This window comes from Euprymna scolopes, chromosome 38 (genome assembly GCF_053919585.1).
Source record: "Euprymna scolopes isolate OS-2025 chromosome 38, ASM5391958v1, whole genome shotgun sequence".
Taxonomy (NCBI): domain Eukaryota; kingdom Metazoa; phylum Mollusca; class Cephalopoda; order Sepiida; family Sepiolidae; genus Euprymna; species Euprymna scolopes.
Genome location: NC_136519.1, coordinates 90,866,003 through 90,892,727, shown reverse-complemented (window position 1 = coordinate 90,892,727; position 26,725 = coordinate 90,866,003). Strand labels below are relative to the sequence as shown.

Genomic DNA, 26,725 nt, shown 5'->3' with positions numbered 1-26,725 from the left:
AAAATGTTTTGTAAATGTATATTTTTTTCTTTTAAATCTTAAAAAGTTTTGTAAATATATTTTTGAAAAATCTTGCTCGCGAACATTCGACCATGTCTGCTATTTGACGTGTTTACAAACAACCAACGGCAATGTCAAGGTCGAACAACCGGTGTCACTTGAGATGTTCGCCAATCTTTGTCTTCTGCTACGGGATATCTAATCTTTACTTAATCTGATATAAGAAACAAAACTTAATTATCTCCCTTCTCAACTTATCTCTTTTTTAATAAGCGTAAATACAGTGATTTCACAAATCTTTTTTCGTTAATAATTATTTTTCTGCCTAATCGTTTTTCATCATATTTGGATATGTTACTATTTGAGATTTGACAATTAAATAGATATCATTTGTTTCACCGGAAATTCAATATATTTTTTTTATCTCTACTATTATATAAAAGCCGCTGTGTGTGTGTGTGTGTGTGTGTGTGTGTGTGTGTGTGTGTGTGTGAAGAGAGAGAGAGAGAGAGAGAGAGAGAGAGAGAGAGAGAGAGAGAGTAATATATAATATTCAGTAGAGGATTGATTCTATAATATTTAATAATGCATACGCAACTTGCATAAATTAAAAAAAAAAAAAAAAAGGTAGGCATGAAGTTAGTTTAGAACCAATTTCCATTTTCAAATATGAGCTAATGCCTGGGAGCATGGCTTCTCCAGATTGAACAAATACCACAAATACCAACTCCTGAACAACTGCCGTCTGCTTTATTAAGCTAATATCAATTTAATAAAGATGAAAACTGTAATCTTTTTTCCCTCATATAAATACTAAAATGTTGAGATAAATAAAATATTACTAATTTTATCCGTGATAATCACCAAAGATATCAGCTCTATCTCGAAATACTTTTCTTTTTAATTTTCCTCTTCAATTTATTTCTGCGAACTTGTTTTTCCGTTCGCCATCTTGAATTTTAATTTCAGCTTGCAAAATTGCAAAATTTGTTTCCTTTGTAAAAGAAGTTAAGGTCAGTCGAAAGCAGATTATAAAACAAAAAGTAAGTATTACTACATGAATTTAGTATCGAATTTTTTGCGCATTTACAGAATACTTTAAAAATGTAAGGGAGATAATTACATTTATTAAACGAATAATTATAATGAAAATACTGAAAACCTACACAACATTCTTTTTTTCTTATATTGGAGATTTTTAGCTGTCGATTGTGTTTAATGTTTTTATCTTGTTTTTAATAATGATTCATAAATTAGGAAAACAACAACTATTTTATCGTTTACCTAAAAAATATTTAAAACGTTTAAATGGAGTAAAGAGATCTCTCACTGTTTATAATTTTAAGCATTTTTTATTAGTAAAAGAAACAACGAGGTACGGGCAAAATGAATGCCGATGCTCAAAATGTATAAACATTTTGACCCCTCCCTTTACTTAAAAAATTCACCAAAAATCAGGAAATTAACCAATATTAATGAAATTTTCAGTATTTATCAAATAATGATCGCGAAATATAATGAACTAATTATTTTTATTTAAATCTTAGTGAAAATGTACTATTTTGTTTAAACAAAACATACCTTTACTAAAGTTATGGTTTTCAGTAGTAAATACAAAACGCAAGATTTTATTTTTGCTTTTTTATGTAAATAAAGCATCGTAATTTGTAACAATAAAATAAAAATAACATAATTTTTACAGGAACATTACGACCCCTCCCCCTGAAGTCCATATTAATGAATTCGATATAACTCGAAGAAAAATTAATTTCTCGAACTACCAATATTATCATTGAATTAAGCATTGTTTATTTAATATTTTCACACAAAAATTATAATTGTAAAAATTATTTCTACTTTTTTTTTTTTACATGTAAGATTCTAATATTCCCATTGCACGCAAGAACGTATAATTATCAACGTAAAATAATGTACATATACTCTTGGAAAATAAAGTAAAAAAAAAATAATAAATTGAGAAACAGGAACATAGAAAAATAATTTAATTAAAAACTGGCAAAAAATTATACGAACGTTCCATGTCGGTAAATACCGATGCGCAGAGTTGAAAAGAAAACCAGTGTGTTTGCCCACCCCCTCCACTTTTCAACTACCCGCCTGTTTGTGTTCATCAACTTTAAATTTCACGTAAACATTATGAAAAATTTTAACGTAAGTCTGTATTTTTTTAGTGTTTAATTTTTTCAATGATCATGAATTATTTTCTTAACCAATTGTAATTCTAATATTAATAACTAATGTTGCTAACTTTTATTTTTCAAAGAATAAATTGTCAGTAGTATAATTAATGAATTTAATTAACTTTTTTTTGCAATTTTAAATGTAGGAAGGAGGGTCCTCCTCCACTCAAAAAAAAAAAAAAAAAAAAAAAAAGCGCTCGGTATGCCGGAATAATGTTAAATAAAGACAAATTATGTGTAATTTGCCCTTCCATACCTATTTGAATTTTGCCGCTAGAGTTTTTTTTTTTTTTTTTTTTTTTTTTTTTTTTTGATACAATGAACAAGTCTCATTCCTATCAGTGATACATTTTTGGATAATTATTACTTTTTTTTTTTTTGCTAAAGTTAAGTACATTTATTGTATTAATTCATTATCTGAAGACTTTAACTTAATACTTAACTTGGAAATAATTCCAGAAAACTTATATTTTTCTTGCCAGAAAAATGTAAACGCGATTTTTGTCATAATGAATTTTTACGTGAAATCTAGGGTCTTTCAGATTTGTGATAAAATTATTCCATGCATTTTTTATTTCACACACTTTTTTTTTTCTTTGAGAAATTAATTTTAAACTATTATCTTTCAAATACATTAAGAAAATACTCGAAAATTTGAAAAAAATTATTATGATTAACCGACGTTAAAAACCATACCTCCCCTACCGAAGAAGCCATTAATTGCTCGTACCTAGAAACAACAATTGACGGCTTCAAATCTCAAAATGAATAAATAAAACATCAATTTCATCTTCCCCAATTTTTTTTTTTAGAGCTAAACAAACTCACCAACAGTAAAAGCACAAAAAAAAAAAAGATTTAAAATAAATAAAAGAATTAGCTAAGAAGATTTAAAAGAAGGATCATTGTGTACTGTTTGTCCATGCTGTTAATTCTTAAAGCCGTTCTTAATATGGATAGGTTGTAAATAAGATAATGACTTTCAGAATGAAAGCCCCCAACCTTCCCATGTTAAGAACGACTTTCGGAATAAATAGGCTAGACAACCAGTGCATATCGACCAAAAAAAGAATCTAATAATTTGTGTACGTTTTCAGCGTCCCAAATAATCCTCATTATTATATTTGCTTAGTAAATGTACTTATATCTATTGCATTTTTAAATATTTATGGAAACGTGCGTTTGGAGTTTAGTTATTTTTATTACACGTTTTTGCCATAATTTCAATTCTTTAAAAGAACTTTGCAGCTAATTCTACCCTATGCGACAAAAGCCATAGACTCCCCATATTTCCTCCTATAACACAGAACAAGCTAGGTAACACACAAATATCCGTGCATGAGGTCGCCAAGCTAATCAAGAACCTAGATTCCAGTAAAGCAACTGGCCCTGATGGCATCCCAATTATAGTGTTAAAAAAGCTTCAACCAGAACTTGCTCCCATACTTACAAAACTATTTAAGCGCTGCCTTAAGGAGAAGTGCTTTCCGACTCCCTGGAAGACCTCATCAGTTTGCCCTGTATTTAAGAATTCAGGTGATAAGTCATCTCCCTCTCAGTTCAGACCAATAAGTCTCCTGTGTGTTATGAGTAAGTTGCTGGAATCCATATTAAATAGAGAAATAGTCAACCACCTCAGCAGGAATAACCTTCTTAGTGACATACAATATGATTTCCGCTCTGCAAGATCTACCGCAGATGTGCTGACGGTTATATCCCACAGGATTAGTGAATCTCTTGACAAAGGCTTCCTTTCTAGGGCAATTGCTCTTGACATATCAAAGGCCTTCGACAAGGTATGGCATAAGGGTCTACTTCACAAGATTTCCAGTTACGATATAACTGGAAATGTTTTCTCAATCATTAAATCATTTCTCTCCGATAGGCTCATAAGAGTAGTGGTCGATGGACAAAAATCGGAGGCCTGCAATATAAATGCTGGAGTCCCTCAGGGGTCAATCCTGGGCCCAACTCTCTTCCTGATCCACATCAATGACCTCCCTAAACACATACTTAAATCATTCGTTGACATCTATGCTGATGACACGACCATCTACGGCAACACATCAAAGGCTGTAAATGGCAAAGTTCTCTCTGATTCTCTCTCCTCTGATCTCGAGCGCGTGGTTCAGTGGGGGAAGATGTGGCTGGTTACCTTTAACGCATCCAAAACCAAACTCCTATCCTTACATCATCAACGCTCTGATCCCCAGCTGGCATCAATTGTGATGGATGGCTCTCGTCTGGGTGAGGCCCCGTGTTTTGACAAACTTCTGGGTTTGACCTTTACTCCTGATCTGAAATGGAACACGTACATCAAGTCTGTTGCCAAGGTTGCTGGAAAGATGGTGGGATCCTTCTACCGCTCCAGAAGATATCTCACTACTGATGCAATTCTCTATCTATATAAAAGCCAAGGACGTCCAAGGATGGAATACTGTTGCCATATCTGGGCAGGAGCGGCCAAAAACAGCCTATCATGCCTTGACAGAGTACAAAATAGACTTCGTGGCTTAGTGAGGGATGCCCTTTTCTCTACCCTGCAACCTCTCTCCCACAGAAGAGACGTTGCGAGCCTATCCTTGTTTTATCGTTATTTTCGTAGTTGCTCGTCTGAACTCCAATCTCTGGTCCCCCCTCGCCAATCTTTCACGAAAAACACCCGTCTAGCTGAATCCACTGTGAAAAATTTCCCCCACTCTATATCTGTGCCGAAATCAAAACGCGGATTCTATGAACAAAGCTTCTTTCTTAGAACTGCACGCCTGTGGAACTCTGTTCCGTCTGCCTGCTTCCCTCCGGACTACAACTTGGATGTCTTCAAGTCCAATGTTAACAAATTCCTAATGAACCGCCCCCTTAATTAAACACTTCATCAAATCTCCACACTAACGTAATGTACTTGCAATAACCCTTATCCCTGAGTGGCTTCCGGGCCTTGATAAGTGGTGATCACTGTGTAAAAAAAAAAAATAAATAAATAAAAATAAAAGAAACAAAAGTTCCGTACAATTGCTATAGAAGGAAATAGACACCTACAGTTGCTATATTAGTCCATCCATGTTAATGACGATGTCTTCATCATTTTTTTTTTTTTAATTGACTCTGTGACTCCGTTAATGACTGTGAAGCCTGGTGCGTGATCTACACTGATTTGCACAATTAGAGCACAGGAAAACAGGATTTTGGTTTTGATGGTGAGTGGCTGCCACTCGTCGATCTCTCAGTGTATGACGCTCCGTAGTTGCTCGCTCAGTCTCGCTATCACATGTGGAGCGCCAAGTGTCTCTGTCCACTGCCAAAGTCTCCAAAAGATTGAAGGAGATATTGCAGCGCTTGAGGGTGAGGTTGATGTAGCATTTCTTTGGGCGGCCGACTTTTCGTTGGCTGTGATTGAGCTGACTGAAAAGAACTCTTCAATGTATTCTGTTTGAGAGCATCCTGATGGCATGGTGTTATGTGGAGATAGGTAACCAACCCGGAACATTCTACATAAGGAACCGAGTTACCAGATTCACTGGACTCTTTTAAACAGACTTCTCCCTGAACATTAGCACGCTTTATTTGTTTCTATGTAAATACATAAATAAACTTCTCTTTCAGTATTCAAACCACAGTGTATATTTATTCATTCCTTTTACAGAATACTTTATCTTTGATTTTCCATATAATAGGACACCTTCGGACATATCACATGGCCCAACCTTCAGTGCCGATGATGGATTATGAGTGACTCTAGAGGGGCAATTCCATTACACATATCGTTTCTGTTGGATATGTATTTTTATTTATGTATTCATGTGTTCATCATCATGATTGTCATAAACATCAAAGAGACCTGGTGTACTTAAAACGGTTTTCCTATATGAACTTTTTAACAGATCACGACTGGGGTCTGCCCATTACACATATCGTTTCTGTTGGAAATATATTGTTTTTATTTATGTATTAATTTATGTGTTCATCATCACCATCGTCATAAACTTTAAAGAGACCTGGCGTCTTTAAAATGGTTTGCTTAATGAAATTTTAACAGAAAATCATCACGGAGGTCTGCCCATTGCACCTGTCGAACGCAGATGGTATTTTAGTTTTTCAATAACTGTGAATCATTATTACTTTTGGTCGAACTTTGATTGTATTTTTTCTTATTTCTTCTTGTTTTTATTATTATTGTTGTTATTATTATTATTATTAATAATGTTATCTCCTCTTTTTATTGTTATGAACTTTTGTTTTTCTTCCGACCATAGCTGAAGGAAACCTTGTGTTCATGGAAATTAAATAATAAATTATTTGTACCTACTACCACTGTTCACAGTGGAGAAAGTTTCCAACAGTCACTATTGATATTGGATAATTTTTTTTGAGGCGAGAGAATATAGTCATGCAATAATGAAAATACCTTAACACTTATCTTTTACATTGTTTTATGAATATAATATATATTATATTAGAATATATATTAATATTAATAATTTTTCTTAATTAGAGTGAAATAACAAAATTCTGATTTGTCTCTTATTTGTTGACTGGATTCTTTATTATATAATTCTACTTTTGACTGTTTACTAGCACCTTTTTTGCTCTCACTGTCTTGTTTTCAACAGAATTCATCATTTACACTAACAGAGACATTATTTCATTTCTTAAAATTCCATTTGATGAGCATGTACCGAAGCACTTAAGACTAGTGTGGCAGTGTATTAGTCTGACCCAGCTATGGCAAAAATTGTATCAGGTCGTATCGACATGGTTCAAGATCATGCTGGCTTGTGTCAACAGAAGAGTTTGGTACCATGTCTGTTTGCATCAACACTATTGTTCATATCGAGTCGTATAAATGGAAGCATTCAGTTTACATTTGTTGTTCAGTTGACTTGACGGTTGTCGCAGTCATACTGACACGTGCAATGGTAATACATTTGCATATTCTTTAATTGGGTCCACTTCTCTTCTCTCATAAAGTTACAAGCAATTTCAGCCATTATGGGTTTCGATTCGAAGTTAATACTAGTGTTTGATAGCAGTGACTCTGGACAGTAAATAGTGGAATGGCTGGAGAAAAATGAGCAGATATGTCAATTGGGTCAAGTAAAGCATCTCAAGTGCATCACCCCTATGTGTTTTTCAGGCATCACATATGCTTTGTACCAGCTATTAAGTTTGGAAAAGTGTGCGGATTTGGATTGCTTTATAAAAGAATGCTGCACATAGCATTTGTCTTGAATCCCTTTACTGCATGGAATCATGCTGCTTTCAATCAGGTGAAATAGTCAATGTCTTTTTGGCAGAAGTATATTGGCTTGCGGTCCTGTTTGGCAGCATATCAAATCAGTGCCTGCAATGTGTATTCATTGCTGGAGTTTCTGAACATGCAAAAGAACTATTATGTTCATTCTCTCAGATCAAGAACTTGGATATGTCAGATGTGCTGGCGTGCACTTGTGCCAATTTAAAGAACTGTACTGGAGTTACAGAGCAAGCTGCAGCAATTGCATGGTCACTCAGCACAATGCACATCTAAGGAGACGGATACTCCCTCGCAGTGTTGAAATGTAATAGGCCCAATTATAGAGCAAGTGACTGTCTACTGGATTGTGAGGCAACAAACGGTGCTTGTCTAAAAAAACAAAGAATTATCACATTTATGTATGCAACATAAGTACATTTCTCGATTTTGTCCAAGAAACGAATAAGAGGGCAAGAATTCAGCACCAATCTCATCCCTCACCTCTTCTAAATGGCGCATTGCCGGTTGTAACTGTTCATATGAATGAAGTGCCATGTTCAGCCAGCTCTGATGGATACCAGATGCATGCACTTACTAGAAAGCAAGCTATGTTGTAAGGTATTAATGAGGAAAATTTCCCTTGTGCTCGCAGCAAATGAAAGTACACATAACAGCTGTGGAATTGGATTAATGTAAGTTTGAATTAGTACAAAGCTCAGCATTACTATAGAAGTTTTAGTTGTCAATAGAGATCTATTGTGTAGTTAGGAAGGGGACTAACTATGTATTTGGTTACTTACAATGACGTGGCATTTTGCAGAGAAAGATTTACTCAGTTTGTACAGATTTGGGGTGTGCACATACGATTTTTTTGCACTAATATACTATTGGCAAATAAAATAATCAAGAGATCCTGTCACAAAATACATCGCATTGCAACAACAACACAGTGCACCATCTTACAGGCAGTGTACAGGCACAATGCAGTACTAGTAGTAGTCTTATAAAGGACAAGACTACTACTATTACTACTGCATGTGCGCATGTAACATACAACTATAGGATCCATGTTAAAGGTCTCAATAAATTGATAGAGACTGACAATGTAGTTGCTAGTACAATGAGCTAGATGCTATTTGCGTGTAGAATCCACAGCGAATATGTATGATGTAGTTCACCATAGGTACAGTGACGAAAATCAATAAACCACACTTAGTTTCAATTGATGGAATACCATGGCGCATAAAAAAATGCCCGTCCAACATGCTGAAATGTGGCTATGTCCATGACGATATAGCCTCTTTAGATGACAAAGCCTCACTACTGTACAAACGACCATATAAAAAAAGCTTCTTAGATGGTGATGCATCCAAGGATCTTGAGCAGGAGGAGTTCGCTGATGCTACAAACAAAATCGCCACCGAGGAAGTTCTTTGAACTACACTTAAGATGAAGTACCAGGCAAAAGCGGCCTGCCCTATATTGCCATTTGTTTTATTTTGAAGTCAAGGAGAAAAGTGAAGACTATGCACTCAAGACTTGTGTGTCAGTGTCTTAGGCCTACCTATGGCAAAAATGAGTTAGTCCAAGAGCTACAAAAAGATAACGCCAGAGTTGTACAGTGACTAACTGCCAGTGTTACTTTAGCAGTGTGTCAAGTCATAGTCTGAATCATTTGCAGCCTGCCAAGTTGTGTTGACGGCGTTGGTCAGGATTGTATCTGGTGATATCGACACAGTTGTTCGGTATCATGAAGGCTGGTATCATCAGAGTTGTTTGGGATTGTGTTGGGTTGTGTCGATGAAATTGTTCAAGACCATGCCAGGCAATATCGACAGAAACACCAGTTCATGTTCTCAAAGTTGTTTGTGATTGTGCTGGTTCCTGTTGATGAAAGTGTTTGGTGTCATGTCTGGTTGCATCGACTATATTGTTCATGTTGAATTGTGTAGATAGAAGCGTTCGGTTTACATTTGTTGTTCAGTTAACTTGATTGTTGTCACAGTCCTACTGCCACCTGTGATAATATATATACTTTTTTTAATTGGGTCCGTCTCCCTTCCCTCCTGAAGTTATATGCTGAACAATAGAGTTTGAGAAATTTTTAACTCAACTATTTTTTTTTACTCAATTTTAACTCAAATGTTTTTAACTCAATAGTTTCTATTCACGCTCTGATGTAGTTTGAAATTCTTTCTCTTCCCGCCTTTTATCCACAGCCAACATTATTCTTGCATAGAGGAAGGAAAATCATAAAATATTTTTTAGCAAGGGAGGTTTTCAGTATTTCTGCTTACCAGAAGAAAATCTGTCGAACACAATCAAAAATTCAAATTGAAAACTTCTAGCTATGTAGAAGATCCACCATATGGCAACAGATTTATGCACAGAACGTACTGGAAGCTGACTGATTTGTTATTTAGTGAGGTTACAGTTGAAATGCAAGGGTAAATGGAAGATGCTCAAGTTGACAGATGCTGCTAGATTTTGATATTTGACCTACTCTGAATATCTGCACATATGATTAAAATATATATATATATATATATATATATATATATATATATATATATATATATTGAGACACGTCGAATTAAAATACATGACTGTTCATACAGAAAAACTTAAAAAATGACATACCATGTTGATATTGTTTGTTAGCAGATGATTTGATCACTTTAAAGATAGACTAATATTTAATGGAATATGCGATTGATATAATCAGCTAATTCAGTGGATCTCATGTTAGATTGTGTGAATGAACTAGACTTGAGAGTTGGGTCTTACCACTTTGGAGTGTAAATATATTCAGAAAATTACTTTGTTCCAGTCGATTTTGAGGACATTCTATCAAGGACCTTGATCTATGTTCAGCGCAGGTGCAGGATTTGTATTCTTTAAGATTGAGAGCCTGCTTTTTTAAATCAAAGCTTGTTATTTGTACTGTCAAAGAGGATTAAGTCAACTAAGAGATATAAGACAGAAGTTTATTTAATTTGATCTCCTTCTAAAATTACTAACCCATCTCCAATTCTTATATATTGCATCCTTCCAAAGAACTTAACTTTTCTCTTTTTCTTATTCATGTGATGCCATATGCACCAGCAAAAATCCGAATCTTTAGTTGAGGAAGTTGAGCCAGACTGAACGTTCACATCCTGTTATCTCCAACACTCACTTTTTCCCCAAGTCATTTCATAGGCTACTGAGTTTACTCGATCAGAATTTAACGATACAGTTTATAGGAAAGCATGTGCTTTTAGTATATAAAATTAAAATTATGTATACATTCATATTGATTTTTTGTACAAATGTAATAGCTCTTATACTCTCTTATAAAGAATTTATAATTAAATAACTCGCATATTATTTTTCTGCCCTTCACATCAACAATTTCTTGGTTAAGTTTGTACACTGTTATCCAACTTCCAAACATCTGTATACGTAATGCACCTTCTCTTAACTGCAAAAGCACTTTTGCTGATCGAACTTACTTCTTCAAAATGACCCTGCTCTCTGAAAAATCCCTCCTGATCTCAGGATCACAAACAGGGCAGGGGGGCAGTCGTCTTTGTCGGGTACTACTCTGAAGAATCGGTGCAGCACTTTCTCATTGCCATCTTCCTCATTACCACTGTTATTGCCACCAGTCTGTTCCATTATACCCACTCGTGGTTCCATAGGCAGTGTTTCACAATCAGGGCAGGGGGGCAGTATCTGTCTTTGTCGGGTACTTCCTCGAAGAATCGGAGGCATCACTTTTTCGGTTCCAACCTTCTAAATATGTTCCATCATCCCCTCTCATGGTTCTATAGGCGGTGTTTCACGAGAGTGGGCAGTATTCGTTTTTCTCGCGTACTTCAATGAGGAACTGGTGGCATTACTTCCTTGTGTCCATCTTTCTCATCACTATTGCTACCAGTATGTCCCATCATTCTCTCATCTGGTTCTGTAGGTAGTGTTTCTATGCTCACCTGAAGGGGCAGTAGGTGATCAGGATCATCCCTGAACTGTATGTGATACTTTCGTTGTCATCAAACGTAGCATAGAAGTCCTTTTCTTCAATAGACATGGCTGCACAGACTTCTTTCCCTTCTCCAAGCATTACACCTCCTACCTCTGTGATTATGACGTTTCCTAGTGCTTGTATTGCATCAATTCCAATCAATATGTCATAGCCAAGGGATTTTTCTTGCATCACCAGAATGTCAATTTTGGTTGCGTCACCCTTCAGTACAGATCGTGACTGTCCCTTCACCATAACATGCTCAAGATAAGCCATTGACGGTCATAATGCCGACTGGTTGCTTCCGCCACATCTGACAGCAATGTGCACTAAATATAGACTGGAAACACCTCGCAGCTATGAATGCCGAACACTGCACATCGTCAATTTTAATGTCAATGACTGGCAATCCTGTGTTTATTGGTTGGAAGGGGGCAAACGTGGTGATAGTTCCTTGCCCCCAACTTCGTTTCCTGAACAGTTGTGCCCAAACTTATTGGAACGATAACATTGTACTGTTCTATGTGCTCATGGATGAACACTCCTCCTATGACTGTGGCACTCCTTATCAAAATGATTGGCCTCCATACATTTATAGCACACTGGAATCGCATGCTTATTACTACTTGGGAGAGAATCTACATTGCCTCCATGCTGCATGTCGAATACTAGCTGCTGCTGCAATTGGTTCCTGTACCTTACATATGTGTCAGTCTTGGGCCAATAACTCATCTGGTGTCCATTCATAAATTCATGACGATGCCCACAACAGTTTACTGATCTTCTCAGGTAAGCCTACTAAAAAGGCACAGCTTAATATCTTGTCGTTGACTCCACCAAACAGTACAGATAACTTTTGTAGGTCGGCTAGGTAAATGTCAACCGTTTCCTTGGGGTGAAGTCGCTGGCTCGTGAACTGTTGCCATGCAACAAACGGATCTGTAGCAAAAGCTGTATACAGGCTTTGCTTGATTTCATCCCAGTCTAGTTAATCCCTGAGTTGCTGGTAGACTGCATAGGCCCCTCCAGTTAACCTCAAAGTGATGACTGTGACTAGTTCTTTAATTTTCCACAGTTTACAGATTTTCTCAGCCTTCTGAACCCATTTGACGACAGACGGTCCAGTAGTACATTCGTCAAACTCAGGTATCAAGCGAAAGTCGGATCTGTCCATTTTTTTCCCCTGCTTTTTGAATGACTACACACCAAGGGCCAAAATAGCTTATAATTTAATAACCCGCATATTATTCCTTCTGCCTTTCACATCAATTTCTTGGTTAAGTTTGACACTGTTGTCCAATCTTCCAAGTTCCAAACATCTGTATACGTAACACACCTCTCAATTGCAGAAGCACTTCTGCTGATCGAGCTTATTTCTTCAAAGTCTAACTTCAAAATGAACCTGCTCTCTGAAAAATCAACCCTCTTTTATCTCCAACCAGGTGCATCTCATCTGCATATCAGGTGGTAACATTACAGGCATATAAAGAGATAAAGCAGCCATTTTTGTTTCTTTCTTCTTCATTCATTTCATGCCACGATCGACTCATTGAATTATTCACATGTGTTATTTAGGTAAGTCATGCGCTTCTCTCACCTTGGATTATATGATATCAACTTTGCCTCCATCAATTTCCATATTCCAGTAGTTAAAGCAAAACTCTTCCGTTCATTTTTGTGTTGTTTTTATTTATTTTTTGTTAATGAAAATTATTGATGTTTTTTCTTTCATTTTTTGTTTATTTACTTTGACTTTAAATATGCTATAAATTACTTATTTGGGAAAACATTTTTATTTTGAAAAGTTTAATTTAGTTTGATATTAAAAATTAATATGAATAGAACATGATAGCAGCATAAATGGGAACAGGTCATCAGAAAATGGAATTAACTGCAATTGTCCTTTTTTATTTGATATTCTATTTTTTGTTTTGCAGAGTATTTTTTATGGTAGCTTCCATAAAATAAATGCCATTTTCAAGTTGAAGCACAAAATCATTTTATTCATTGATTTTAATCGTTGCGTGAATCTTGATTGATTCCTCTGAATTACGAGACGAAGTTGAATTCTCATCATCCAGCTTTTACCCGGGAAATAAAGTAAGTTTTGTCTTCAATTTAAAGATGACTTATCTTCACTTTTTTAAACAAATATTAAATTTTATTCTTTACTATTAATGTAAGAGTAAGTAGTATTCTTTCTTATTAATGACACCGTGACATAATATTAGGGAAATTTTCTTGAAAACATATTTAACATGAGTTATAGCTGCATCGTTACTCATTATCAGTATAGTTACAGTTTGAAATGAAGATTTTCTTTACACCACAGGAGTAGATTTTTCTTATTCTGCCAGCCATAATAATTTTTATTTGTTTTATCATCTGTAGTGATAAATTGAACATTCAACATTCATTTATTTTAGTAGTCATAAGAATTTCATGTCAGTAAATTTTATTCGAGTAAGATAGTCTCAGAAATACTATAAGATACATGCTTATGATTTTTTCATTCAATTTTCTAAGATTTTTAATCATCTTAAATTTTTCATTCATTTATTCAATGAAATTATTATTTTCATTCATTTTTAATTTTTTTTATTTTTATTTCATTTTCTTTCATTACCTTTTCATTTTCCTTCATTTTGTCTTTGATTTTTCACTTATTTTTTATTAATATTTTTTATTAATTTTTAAAATTTTTATTCATATTTTTTATTCTTTTCCTTCATTCACCTTCTCAGTCAAGTTTCATCTTTCAGTAATTTGTTATTCATGTTTTCATTCATATTTTTAAATTCATTACATTATTCGGTTGTTTGTGATAAAAAATTCGGAATATTGTCTGTATTAACGTTTTATATCTTAATATTTTGTAATGGAGGAAGAATTATATGGTTCTACTTGGCATTGTCAGATATTAATAATTATAATCGACATTAGTGAAAAATTGATTTCAAACATACCTTTTCAGACCACTTAATCATTATAGAAGTAGGTTGGGCAGAATATAAAGATATTTTTAAACAGGGCAGACGGGTGGAGAGGGCAGGAAAGAGTTTTAATATAAACATGTTAACTATTCTAGTTAGTTTGATATTACCCAAACAACGCCAAGTAGTCCTACTATTTCATAATAAATTCAGTAAATTTTATTATATGGAAGACTTTAATGTAATTTTTTTCTTTTACCAATTTATTTTTTTTGTTTAATTATTAATTATCAAAATAAAAATAAATTATATTACAACTTATATTGAGTAATACAAAGTACGTTTTATTCAAAAAAGTAAATGATAAAAATGCTATATTCTGGTTGTTTTTGCAAGTGTACTTAATTTGGGATATTGCATGTGTAATGGATTCATATGTTTGTGTTAACAATATAAATTATATTTTACAACTTATACTAAATAATACAAACTACATTTTCTTTAAAAAGTAAATGATTTAAATGTTATATATTATCTTATAATTTAACATGCTTCGGAAAAATATAAATTAATTATATTTCACTATTACACTATATCTGTCTTAAGTAAGTGTACTAATTATTTATTACTTTATTTACAATCAGATACACCGAGTTATCTGCCCTTGTTATTTTGTCTTATCGTCAGTTTGTAGTCAGTATTGTTCATAAAAATGTAAAACCCGTATCAATATAATATATAAAATACATAAAATAATAAAACGATTCATTGGACAGAGACAGGAACAGATTGCATTTCACTGAACAGTTGTAATTGTTTAGCTGTAATCGACTACATTTTAAGGTACATCAGATTTTCAGCACAAATAAAGTCGTTAAATGGATACAATTTTTATTTTAGATGAGGAATGATAAATGAATTGATACACATATTACTGTAAGTTCACAATATTAGCAAGTGAAAAGAGAAGCCTAAACTGGTGTTAAGATCAATAAAAGAATCCTAATACAACCTAATTGTTCTGAGTTTAATATCATAGTGCAGGACAGGACATTAATCCAAAAACATATTCACGATTGAGCATAAATAGAAAATAAACGCAATTAATAAAGACTAAACTCGAAATGACATTATTTGGAATAAGTAGAGAAGTTGAATATTAAGCGAGGATTTTTATGGCAAATTATCATAGAAAACGATAAAAGATTGAAAACATTAAAATAACTTATATTTATCATTAATGAATTAGTGGAAATTTTTATAAGTACATACATTATAATTCAATCGTTCCATATGAAATATGTTTTTTAAATTTTTTTTTATTTGCAGACTCTGCATTAACGAAAATGAATTCACTATTTGATTTGAATGCATCTTCATTCCATTGGTGATTAAGAACATCTAAAAACATTTGATTAAACCAAATTTGATAAAACATACCAATGTTTTTCTCATCCCGTGTTTGTTTTCTTTAGGCATTTTGAAAATATAGTTGGAATGTAAAAAGAAAACTATGTACACATTAAAAAATACAAAAAATAATATCTACAAAGTGACGAAACAGAAAATCCTGTTGAATATTTTTAAAGAATATAAACATTTTGCTAATTAGAAAAACTGACATCCGAGCAAAATTTGCAGATTATAACTTTTGATATTAAAATAAAAAAAATATATTCCTGCCACGGTTATGTTTTATACAAGAAATATGTTACATTTCAAACTAAAAGAAGAACTTGAAATCTAAAGCTACAGAAAACCTATACTTTGAAGAATGTGGTTCTTCTGTTTCAAAAACCGACAGTGAGGAAAATAAGAAATAAATAGAAAAAACAATTTTCTTGGTATATATATATATATATATGGTTTAACTTATATTTAAAATTGAGTTTTTGGAATATTCACACATACATAAAACCAAATATGGGAGACAACCCACATTCTTGCGAAGTATGTGATTCTCATTTTACACAGAATTAAACTTAATCGCAGCATGTGTGAACACATACGGGAATAAAGCCACATTCTTGTGAAATGTATTGTTCTTCTTTTACACTGAAGCCACATTCACTGTGTAATATGCAAACATATTCGGGAGAAAAAGCACACTCTTGTAGAGTATGTAGTTCTTCATTTACAGAGAAGAACACTCTATTATACCATATGCGAACACATACAGGAGAAAAACCATATTCTTGTGAAATATGTGGTTCTTCTTTCACACAGAAAGGTAATTTATTGCAGCATATGCAAACACATACAGGAGAGAAACACCATTCTTGTGAAGTATGTGGCTCTTCCTTTTCACGAAAATCAACATTGTTGCGTCATATGCGAACACATAAGAAAGAAAAACCATATTCTTGTGAAGCATGTGGTTCTTCTTTTTCACAAAAGGCACATTTGTTGCAGCATATGCGAACACATACAGGAGAGAAACCACATTCTTGTGAAGTATGTGGTTCTTCTTTTACACTGAAGTCAACCTTGATTTGTCATATGCGAATACATACAGGAGAAAAAGCACATTCTTGTGAAGTATGTGGTTCTTCTTTTACATGGAAATCAACTTTGTCAAATCATATGCGGATACATACAGGAGAAAAACCACATTCTTGTGAAGTATGTGGTTCTTTCTTTTCACGAAAGACACATTTGTTGCAGCATATGAGAACACATACAGGAGAAAAGCCACATTCTTGTGAAGTATGTACTTCTTCCTTTTCAAAAATATCACATTTGTTGCAGCATATGCGAACACATACTGGAGAAAAGCCACATTCTTGTGAAGTATGTGGTTTCTCCTTTTCACAAAGGTCACATTTGTTGCAGCATATGCGAACACATACCGGGGAGAAACCATATTATTGTGAAGTGTGTAATTCATCTTTTTCTCAAAGGTCAAATTTGTTGACTCATATGCGAACACATACAGGAGCAAAACCATATTCCTGTGAAGTGTGTGGTTTTTGCTTTTCACAAAAATCAAATTTGTTGAAACATATGCGAACACATACGGGAGAGAAACCACATTCTTGTGAAGTATGTGGTTCGTCTTTTTTACAATTGTCACATTTGTTGCAGCATATGCGAACACATACGGGAGAGAAACCACATTCTTGTGAAATCTGTGGCTCTTCCTTTTCACAAAAGTCACATTTGTTGAAACATATGCGAACACATACAGGATAGAAATCACCTTCTCATCAATTATATTGTCCTCTTTTATATAGATGTCAACTTTGTTGTTTCATGTACAAAAACGCATGGAAAAAAGTATATGATATATAATAATATTTTAGTATTCACAAATCATCTTTATAGAAAAATATGTGTACACATATCTTTAAAATTATAAATATTATACAAGGTTTTTTAGGCGTAACTGGTCGAGAAAAACATTTTCAGAAATGTAAGCATTATAACACAATACACAACTTGAAGAACAATTTTTTTAGCAAAATACAAATAGCGGCTAAAAAACGGAAACCTCTATCTTAAATGAGCAACGTGTGTTATCTTTTCTTACTGAACGAAAACAAGAATAATCTGTGATTGTCGGTTATGCAAACACACATGGAATAAAGGCATACTCTTGGGAAATGTGTTGCTATTCTTTTTCAGAAAGATAAAGGTCAGTCAAATATATGTATAGCAGACTGCTAATTATCAAGTAGGCATCAAGTCTGAAAAGTTTGAATTGTTAGGCATTAAAACGAAAAAGATTTTGCCGCTTTACAGAAAACCATGCACAACCAGTCTGTGTTTGTAAAATATTGTGTTAATAAAATATTAAAACCAATTGAGTTTGCAGTTTGTTAAAGACAAAACAATATTGCATAAATACAGTGTCATACATGTCAAACTGTTATTTTTCAAATATAAAGAAAATGTTTACATTCATTTGCTGCTTTTCTAGAACCAGTCATTCCTTAAAGATGGTTATCTAACTAGCGTGACACACTAACAAAAACCTACTAAATTAGTGTCAATAATTTAAATACTTTGTAAACGTAAGTAAATAAATTGTTTTTCATTAATTAATGTACCAAAACAATGTTGCTGAATTATTTAATTTGCAGTTTACATACTGTGCTATGCAACATTATGGATGTTTACACAGATATTCGATCATGAATTACTAAATAAATTTCTATAGGCGATATTTGATGATTGTTATGAATCTGATTGGAGATATTTCACATCAACTACTATTACGTTTTTACCACTACAATACATTGGATAGGTAACCGCATATAAATATCAAATTCGTTTGACAGATCATTCCATGGAATAAGCCATTGTAACCCACTTAGAATAAATTCCACTCTGAAAACCTCATGCTGATTAATATTTTACAAAATATAAGATTTATTCTACATATAACAAAGTCAAATAAACACGATCAAGATTCATTCAAGTCATATTGGACTAACTGCAGCAACACCACATACAATAAAAGGTTACCTATGTATGACAGGCGAATAATAATTGCTTCACTATTTGGACAGCCTATAATCGCTAGAATTCATGACAGTTACCAGGAAATGTAGACAAAACGTTCGCCAATAAACATAATATCCAGTATTTTAACACAATCAAAATGTGACGAAAATGGTTTTAAATTTGCCAGGCTAAGATATTAATGACCTGAACAACTTATGACAATTCAACTTCCAACAAAACGCATACATATTAGTGATTGATCACTTTGAATTTAACAGCTGCAGATACGCTGAGATTACCATGCTGTAATCACTCAGCTCCAGGCTGTTTTTGAAAAGCACAGTCTGTTGTTTATCTTAAAACTAGCGTAGGAAGACAATATACCTAAATTTGTAAATGATTGAAAATTTCTGCATGCCAATAACAGCCCTCACAACACCCAAAGGAACAGAGGTTTGTAAAATCAATTAACACGTCGTTTATGAAGGCAAATTACCCATATCCTCTCTTGCTTGCTTAAAGAGCAACACTGACTACTGATTCGCTCCAAGTAAACTATTGATATGCCAATGCTTGATAATGAGATTCTCTAATTCACTAAAGTCTACTAGCCGAAAAAGACTGGATGTCATATAGGTGACACAGGGAAAGGAGAACCAAAAGGTCAAACAACGATTTATACCTTGCTTCCTACACAGCAAAATAGTTATTATTTTGCACGATACCATGTATAAATGTGCCTTCCACTGCTCTAATATTAGAAATAAGGCGTTAAGCTACACCCCTAAAAAGACAGATATGTCTGTTTATTTGTTCTGAAAAAGGAATTGCTACCATTAATAAAATTTCTAAGAGAAAAATACACGCAGACGCCTACAGATTTAGGCTTCTGAACATTATCTAGATGGACACACCGGCCATTAAGTTCTGGTCAAGATAAATGAAAATACGGTTTGCCAACACATCAGCTACTTTAAACCATAATTATATAGCCCAGTAAATTACTCCATCTATAGTTGTTTATTTGGCGTTACTATCAAATGTCATATTACGACTCTAAAATATGTTCACCTGATCTTTGACTAGTCAATAGAAACCAGCCTAGGGGAACAGGCATGAAACCCGAATGAGCAATCGTCGGGCCTACCAAAAGCAATAGACACAATTAAACTTTTCTATGGCAACAACAATTACCTACTATTAACTATTGATTGCGATCGAACTGTTTAGCGAAACATCAACGTACTACAATGCTGCCTTATTTCATAGATATTTTATCTGTTTCTAATCCGCATCTTTACTTCCTGATTGGCTCTAGTTTATGATGCTGAGGTTTCGGCTCCTCTTTAGCTCTGATTTATTCAGCTCATTGTTCTCGCAGTTGTCTTCTGGCGTTTCATGTTCTGGTCAACATTCCGCTTTTCCTCCTGCACTTACCTGTTCTTGCCGATATAGCATTTTGCCATGTTTACACAGACCAGATTTACACAAAGCACTTCATTACTTTTCATAAACGTCCATATAAAACTCTGAGTAACGTCACATTATGCTGTTTTGGTTTCAGATACGTTGCAAAGCTTTCCTTGTTGCTCAAGTTCCAGAGAAGTTACCAAATTTCCCCTGCTTGGCCGGTTTCAGATACGCTATTAAGTACTTCCCTGTCGGGCAAGTTCCAGACAAGCCACCACGCTTTCCCCGGTTGTCCAAGTTCCAGAGATGTCACAAAATGTTTCCCTGTTTTTAGAGGATTATTATTGTGTAATTCTAACTGCTTTGTGTGTACTTCTTTCAGTTCTTGTTCATTGTAAATAGACAATAAAAAACTGCTGGACAAATAGAGTATAACCTTATCTATGAATAAGAAAACCGAATTCCAATTGAGCTACCATGCCTGCTGTACAGTGCCCCTTCTCTGCATGCAACTACATCACACCAGACTTCAACGCAGCTATTGTGTCAGCACTCCTGACAACCCATGACGTCGGCAGGCATTGGAATAGATAGCCTGAGAGGCACTGGAACGGGTAAAGACAAGCTGTTAAGGTGTGCAGGAGGCATTGAAGACTGCAGGAGGTGCTGGAAGTCGCAGGAGTGAACCAGATTTCGTTGGTTGTAGAAGTGAAGTCTCAGGAAGCAGGTAGGTAGTAGCAACGGTGCGCTATGTGTGTCAGAAACCGACCTTACGAATGCGTGAAAAAATATTGAATAATTTTACCTCCTATTTTCCAAGCTTATAACTACTTGAAAAATGTAATTCAAAGCCTAATTTTTTCAATTAAAGGACCAAAGACCAAATTTTAAAAAAATAGGTTTAATAGCAAATTACGCAATATTTGTTTTTTTAAATCGGTTTTCTTTAAAAAGATTTTAAGAAAATAAACGAAATTTAACTTACGTCGATTATAAAAAATCGATATAAATTCAAAAATATCACTTACCTATAAAAATACCTAATCAATGTGTAGTTCCATTCTTCATTGTTAACAATAATAATATTTTAAAATCTATGTATTTTTAAATAAAAGAATTTTTTAAATAGCTATTTGAAAAACGCACCATGACAAAAGTATTTTACGTTTTTATCCAAAACCGGAAGTAGTTTTTTTTATTGTTTTGAACTACAGATGGACATGAGGGTAATAAAAACACACTTCACGTTAGTTGTCTAGCCTTGTCCGTGAAGAATATGTGCTCCCATAGGTTAAAAATTCTCAAATTTTACTTATAAGATCTTGCCTGTAAAAAAGACACTCATGAATTTTTTTTTCTTTTCTCAAAGAAATACATTAAGTTTTGATATATTACATTTTAATTCTTTTTTGTCGAGTTAATTTTTTTTAAATATAAAAAAAAGAAAACATTGAATGAAATAGAAAAAAATTGTCCTCATCGTCCATTACTTACTGGACAATGTAAGCAGAACATAGGCTTCCAATTAAAAAAAATCAACGTGACTTTTTTGAAAAAAAAAAGGATTTTACACTTTGGACTTTACAGATAAATTTCCAAAAAACACTTTCTTTTTGTTTTAATTTACAATATATTATTTATGGATCTTTTATCTTCAATTTGTGATATATAAAACTTTGATACATAAATTAATTCTTAAAATTTTAATACACATTTCAAAATGGGGGGTGAATTTACAAAAAAAAACGTTTGTCTAAAATATTATATTCAGTTTATTGGAAACAGCATAAAATTTCACATTAACCCTGAAAATATCGTAAAAATTTAATCAATAGAAAAATTTTGATAGATTTTTAAAATTTAAAAATTGAAAAATAATTAACTCGTAAAATTCAATTGATTTCATTACGTAAATATGGCTGCATGAAGGCGCGGCGGCACATTGTAATCATTGTTTTTTTTTAAATAAAAAAATATTTTTATTTAATCACCACGTGCAGATATTTTGTAAACACGGTTTTTTAACAAATAAGAAATAATATTTTTATTATGTTTGAAACAACTTTAATAGTTTATTTTGGAAGTATATTCCATAAAGAAAATAAACAACCCACGTTAAAAAAAGAGAAATTACGAGTTTTTTTTAAATATTTTATTCGCAGTTTCGAAAATTCCCCCCAAATTCTGATACATCTAGCAGTGCGCATAAAAGTAGTTTGTTGTTAGCATTAGTAGTGTGGAAAAGGTATTTCTGAAAAAGGGATGTAGTAGTTAGTCCTGAAAAGGGCTGTGTAAACTACTGCTCCTGGTGGTGCTGCTGAGACCCTTCGTCTGCTGGGCTCGTCGACTTGACTGGGAGCCTCAAAGTCGCATTCAGGAGACTTCCTGCTCCCTAGCCCCTTTCAGCACTTTTTGGCTGCATACAGACTGTATTTATGAAAGAGTGTTGTTACAGCAGACGTTGCTCTTAGTAAAAAAAATTAAAAAAAAAAACGAATAAAATTAATTACTTGCTGAATCTGGCACAATTAAAGGAGTTTCATACCCACCTTCAAAATTCATCACAGAATTACCCCCTATATGTAACACGATGTAACTTTATTATAATATTATCAGTATAACTTTTGTACCATTTAAAAAAAGAAGGGCAAAATAAACTAGTAACAATTTTAAAAAAAATTTCATTATATGAAAATAATGAAATTGCGAGACGAAAATCGTGTTTACATAATTGCCGCTTTAAAATACCGTTACCATGTAGTAGGCATTCCGAACGTGAAAATATACTCATGTTTAATAAATCTAGCAAAACTCAACTAATGGTCAAATTTTCGATACTTATCTATCTTAGAATGAAATTACATATAAAATGCAATTTCCGTAAAATATATAAATGAGAATACTTTTTTTAGTGCGTTCCCCCCGTCCCATATTTATTTTTTCGAAATTTGAACAAAATATATTTAAATCTATCAAAATTTATATTTATTATGAAACATAAGAGTTCAAATAAGTAAAAAATCTTTAATTTTTAAAAATTTAGACACACGTATTGAACAAAAACTTACCTTGAAGTTGCAGTTAAAAAAACTGATATAAATTAAATAACATTTTTAATAGCGTTTTTCTAATCAATATATACTATAATCAGTTTAATTGCCAAGTAAAAGAAACTTCCTAAAAATTGATTAATTTTTAAAAGATTAAAACGATTAAAATTCCATTATTTCAAAATCTCCCGTTACAACATATTTTTTTAATTAATTGTGTTTAAATTTTTTTGTAAATATTAAGTTTTAATATAAACATGGCTCTTGTCAGCTATTTTATCGCCAGGTTAAAACCAATTTGAAAATATTATTGTACAAATATTAATCATTTTATAGACACCCTCATATTTTGTTTGTCTCTTTTTACCAAACAAAAGTATGGGAGCCGGCAATTAACACTCACACATATATAGTAAAACCGTATGTCATATTTAATGTAGAAATGTTTATAAAAGGAAAAAATGCCAGCGTTGGAAATTACCAAAGCAGTTGTAAATAAAAAAAATAATCCACTATAGCAACTTCAAAAGCTCAGGAATTGATAACATTCCAAATTTCTGGCTAAAAAAGCTGACGGCACTACACCAACACTATGCCCTAGCATTCAACCGAATTATTGGTGGTAAAGAAGAACCACCAGAATGGCTCACTATTGCCAAAATAAATCTTTTACTCAAGAGCCAGGAACTACATTTGCCAAATAAATACCGCCCTATCTGCTGCCTTTCAACCACATACAAATGGCTTACTGGAATAATAGCTGATGCAATTTATCAGCATTTGACTGATGGTGAATACTTTGAGAAGGAGCAGAAAGGGTGCACGAAAAACAAGCTTGGGACAAAAGATCAACTTCTGAACAAAAGAATCCTGGAAGACTGTAGGAAGCGACAAAGAAACCTGTCAATGGCATCGATTGACTACAAAAAGGCATTTGACAGTGTGCCTCATTCCTGGATAATGCGGTGTCTGGAGCTGTATAATGTCCATGAGAAAATAAGATCTTTTATTACAAAACAAATGACAATGTGGCAAACATATATGTCCCTACACCAAGGGTCAATACAGTCTTCAAATATTAGCATCCAGCGAGGAATATTTCAAGGCGATAGCCTATCACCGCTACTATTTTGCCTTGCAATCGATCCACTCAGCAAGCTTCTAAAATTGTGATGCTGGGTACAATCTCAGTAAAGACAGAAAAAAAGATGAAAGTAAAAGAGTGAATCATTTAATTTTCATGGACAATCTAAAACTCTATGCAGAGACAGAAAAACACGTTGTCTCGCTGATAGAAATTGTGAAAACGTTTCAAAAGATATCTGCATGGAGTTTGGATTTGACTAATGTGCTAAATGCACAATAAAAAAGGGGGGAAAACAGCATCCGAACATCTTCAGATCAATGAAAACCTCATTGAAGATTTGAAAGAGGATTCCACATAAAATACCTCGGCATTGAGGAAAACATAAATGTGGAACATGAAAAAATGAGACCTAGAGCAGAACAAGAATATACAGTAGTCTGGAAAAGATCCTCAAATCTAAAATAACTCCTAAAAACAAAATTACGGCTATAAACCAGCTTGCTATACCTGTGATCAAGTACGGTTTCGGTATTATAGACTGCCCTCAATATAACATAAACAAGCTCGATACCAAGACCAGGAAACAAATATCCCTACATAAGGTAACATACCGAAACCAATGCATGGACAGGATATACCTACCACGAAAGGAAGAGGGCTTAGGCCTCACTGAATTCAACCATGCATACCGAGCCACTATAGTAAGCATGGGCCAATATATTAAAAGTTCAACGGACATGACAATGGAAACGGTGAAAGACCATCATAATCATCCTTTTTAACACACCTCAATCACAAAGCTTGCTGAAAACTTTGAAGGAGTCATACCGGAGAACACTGTCGATGTATACGATAAACCACGGACATAGATTGCAAGAATCAAAAGGAACAAATACACCGAAATAGAGATAGAGACAAGAAAAAAAGGATATAAACAAAATAAGCGAGCAGCGAAATTCCTAGAGGAGCTGAACCAGTAGTACATAGAGAAAAATGCTTCACTCCAATGGCTCAAGTGTGGGAGACTTCCATTTGATGAGGAAAGACCTATTGTAGCTGGGCAAGATCAGGGCTTACTCACAAATGGATTTTTAAAATGGCTGGCCTACAAACAAATGACCAGTGTAGATTTTGCCACTCAGCGATTGAAAGCGCAAGCCATCTAATGTCTGCATGCCCAATCTTATTGACAGATGGCCATTATACTGTTCGTCACAACAAAGTATGCAAGTACCTCCATTAGAAGATCTGTGGAGAGATGCAACTTGACAGATCGCCGAACATCTGGGAACATGAACCACCACCAATAATGTAAAACAGAAATGTGACCGTGTTCTATGACAAAGACATACAGGCAGGCAGATGCATAAAAGACAAGGTCATCAACCCAGATATTGTTATATGGAACAAGCCTGAAAGAACTGCACTCATTGTCGATGTCACAGTCCAAAATGATTTCGGCCTTAACAGAGCTGAACGAGAACAGATAACAAAATATCAGGACCTAAAAATGATCTAAAAACGGCATGGTCTCTAAAAGTAATAAACATTATACCGGTTGTGATAGGAAAACTGGCTTAATAAAAAAGAATCTTCATAAATACTTAGAAGCGATCCCTAGAAGACCAAGCTGTAATGAAATACAGATAGCAGCCATAAAGGGAACAGTATCTATTCTTAAAAGAGCCCTGGGATATAAATTTAAATCATAACAGAATCAAATGTTAACCCCAGGAGGGAGCGCCTTGATCTCTTAAAAGTTACTGAAGTAAAATACAAAAATAGAGACAAACCTCATTCTTGTTAAATATGTGGTTCATCTTTTACATGAAGGTCAACGATGTTGCGTCATATGGGAACACATACAGAAGACAAACCTCATTCTTTTGAAATATGTGGCTCATCTTTTACACAGAAGTCAAATTTGTCTCACCATATGCAAACATATACAGGATGCACACCACATTCTTGTAAAATATGTGGTTCTTCTTTTTCACTGAAGTCAACACTGTCGCATCATATTCGAATTCATACAGGAAAGAAACCATATGCTTGTGAAATATGTGGTTCTTATTTTACAGTGAAGTCAAATTTGTTTCAGCACATGCGAAGACACACAGGAGAGAAACCATATCCTTGTGAAGTATGTGGTTCTTCTTTGACACGGAAGTCCATTTTGTCACAACATATGCTAACACATACTGGCGACAAGCTACATTCTTGTAAAGAATGTGGTTCTTCTTTCAGACTAAAGTCAACTTTGTTGCGACATATGTGATCACATATGGATGACAAAATATATCCTTGTGAATTATGATGTTTTCTTTTACACTAAACTCGTCTTTGCTGCCTTATATAC

General features: G+C 33.8%; 1 protein-coding gene across 1 annotated transcript; it reads left to right on the top strand.

Moving 5' to 3' along the window:
- Window positions 1–904: 904 nt before the first annotated feature.
- On the top strand, window positions 905–18,216 carry LOC145263245 (uncharacterized). The gene is made up of 3 exons (XM_080120328.1): window positions 905–1,043; window positions 13,378–13,540; window positions 15,703–18,216. Exon 3 carries the CDS (start codon window positions 16,408–16,410, stop codon window positions 17,563–17,565), a length of 1,158 nt encoding a protein of 385 aa, XP_079976454.1. The 5' UTR covers window positions 905–1,043; window positions 13,378–13,540; window positions 15,703–16,407; the 3' UTR covers window positions 17,566–18,216.
- The last annotated feature ends 8,509 nt before the right edge of the window (window positions 18,217–26,725 follow it).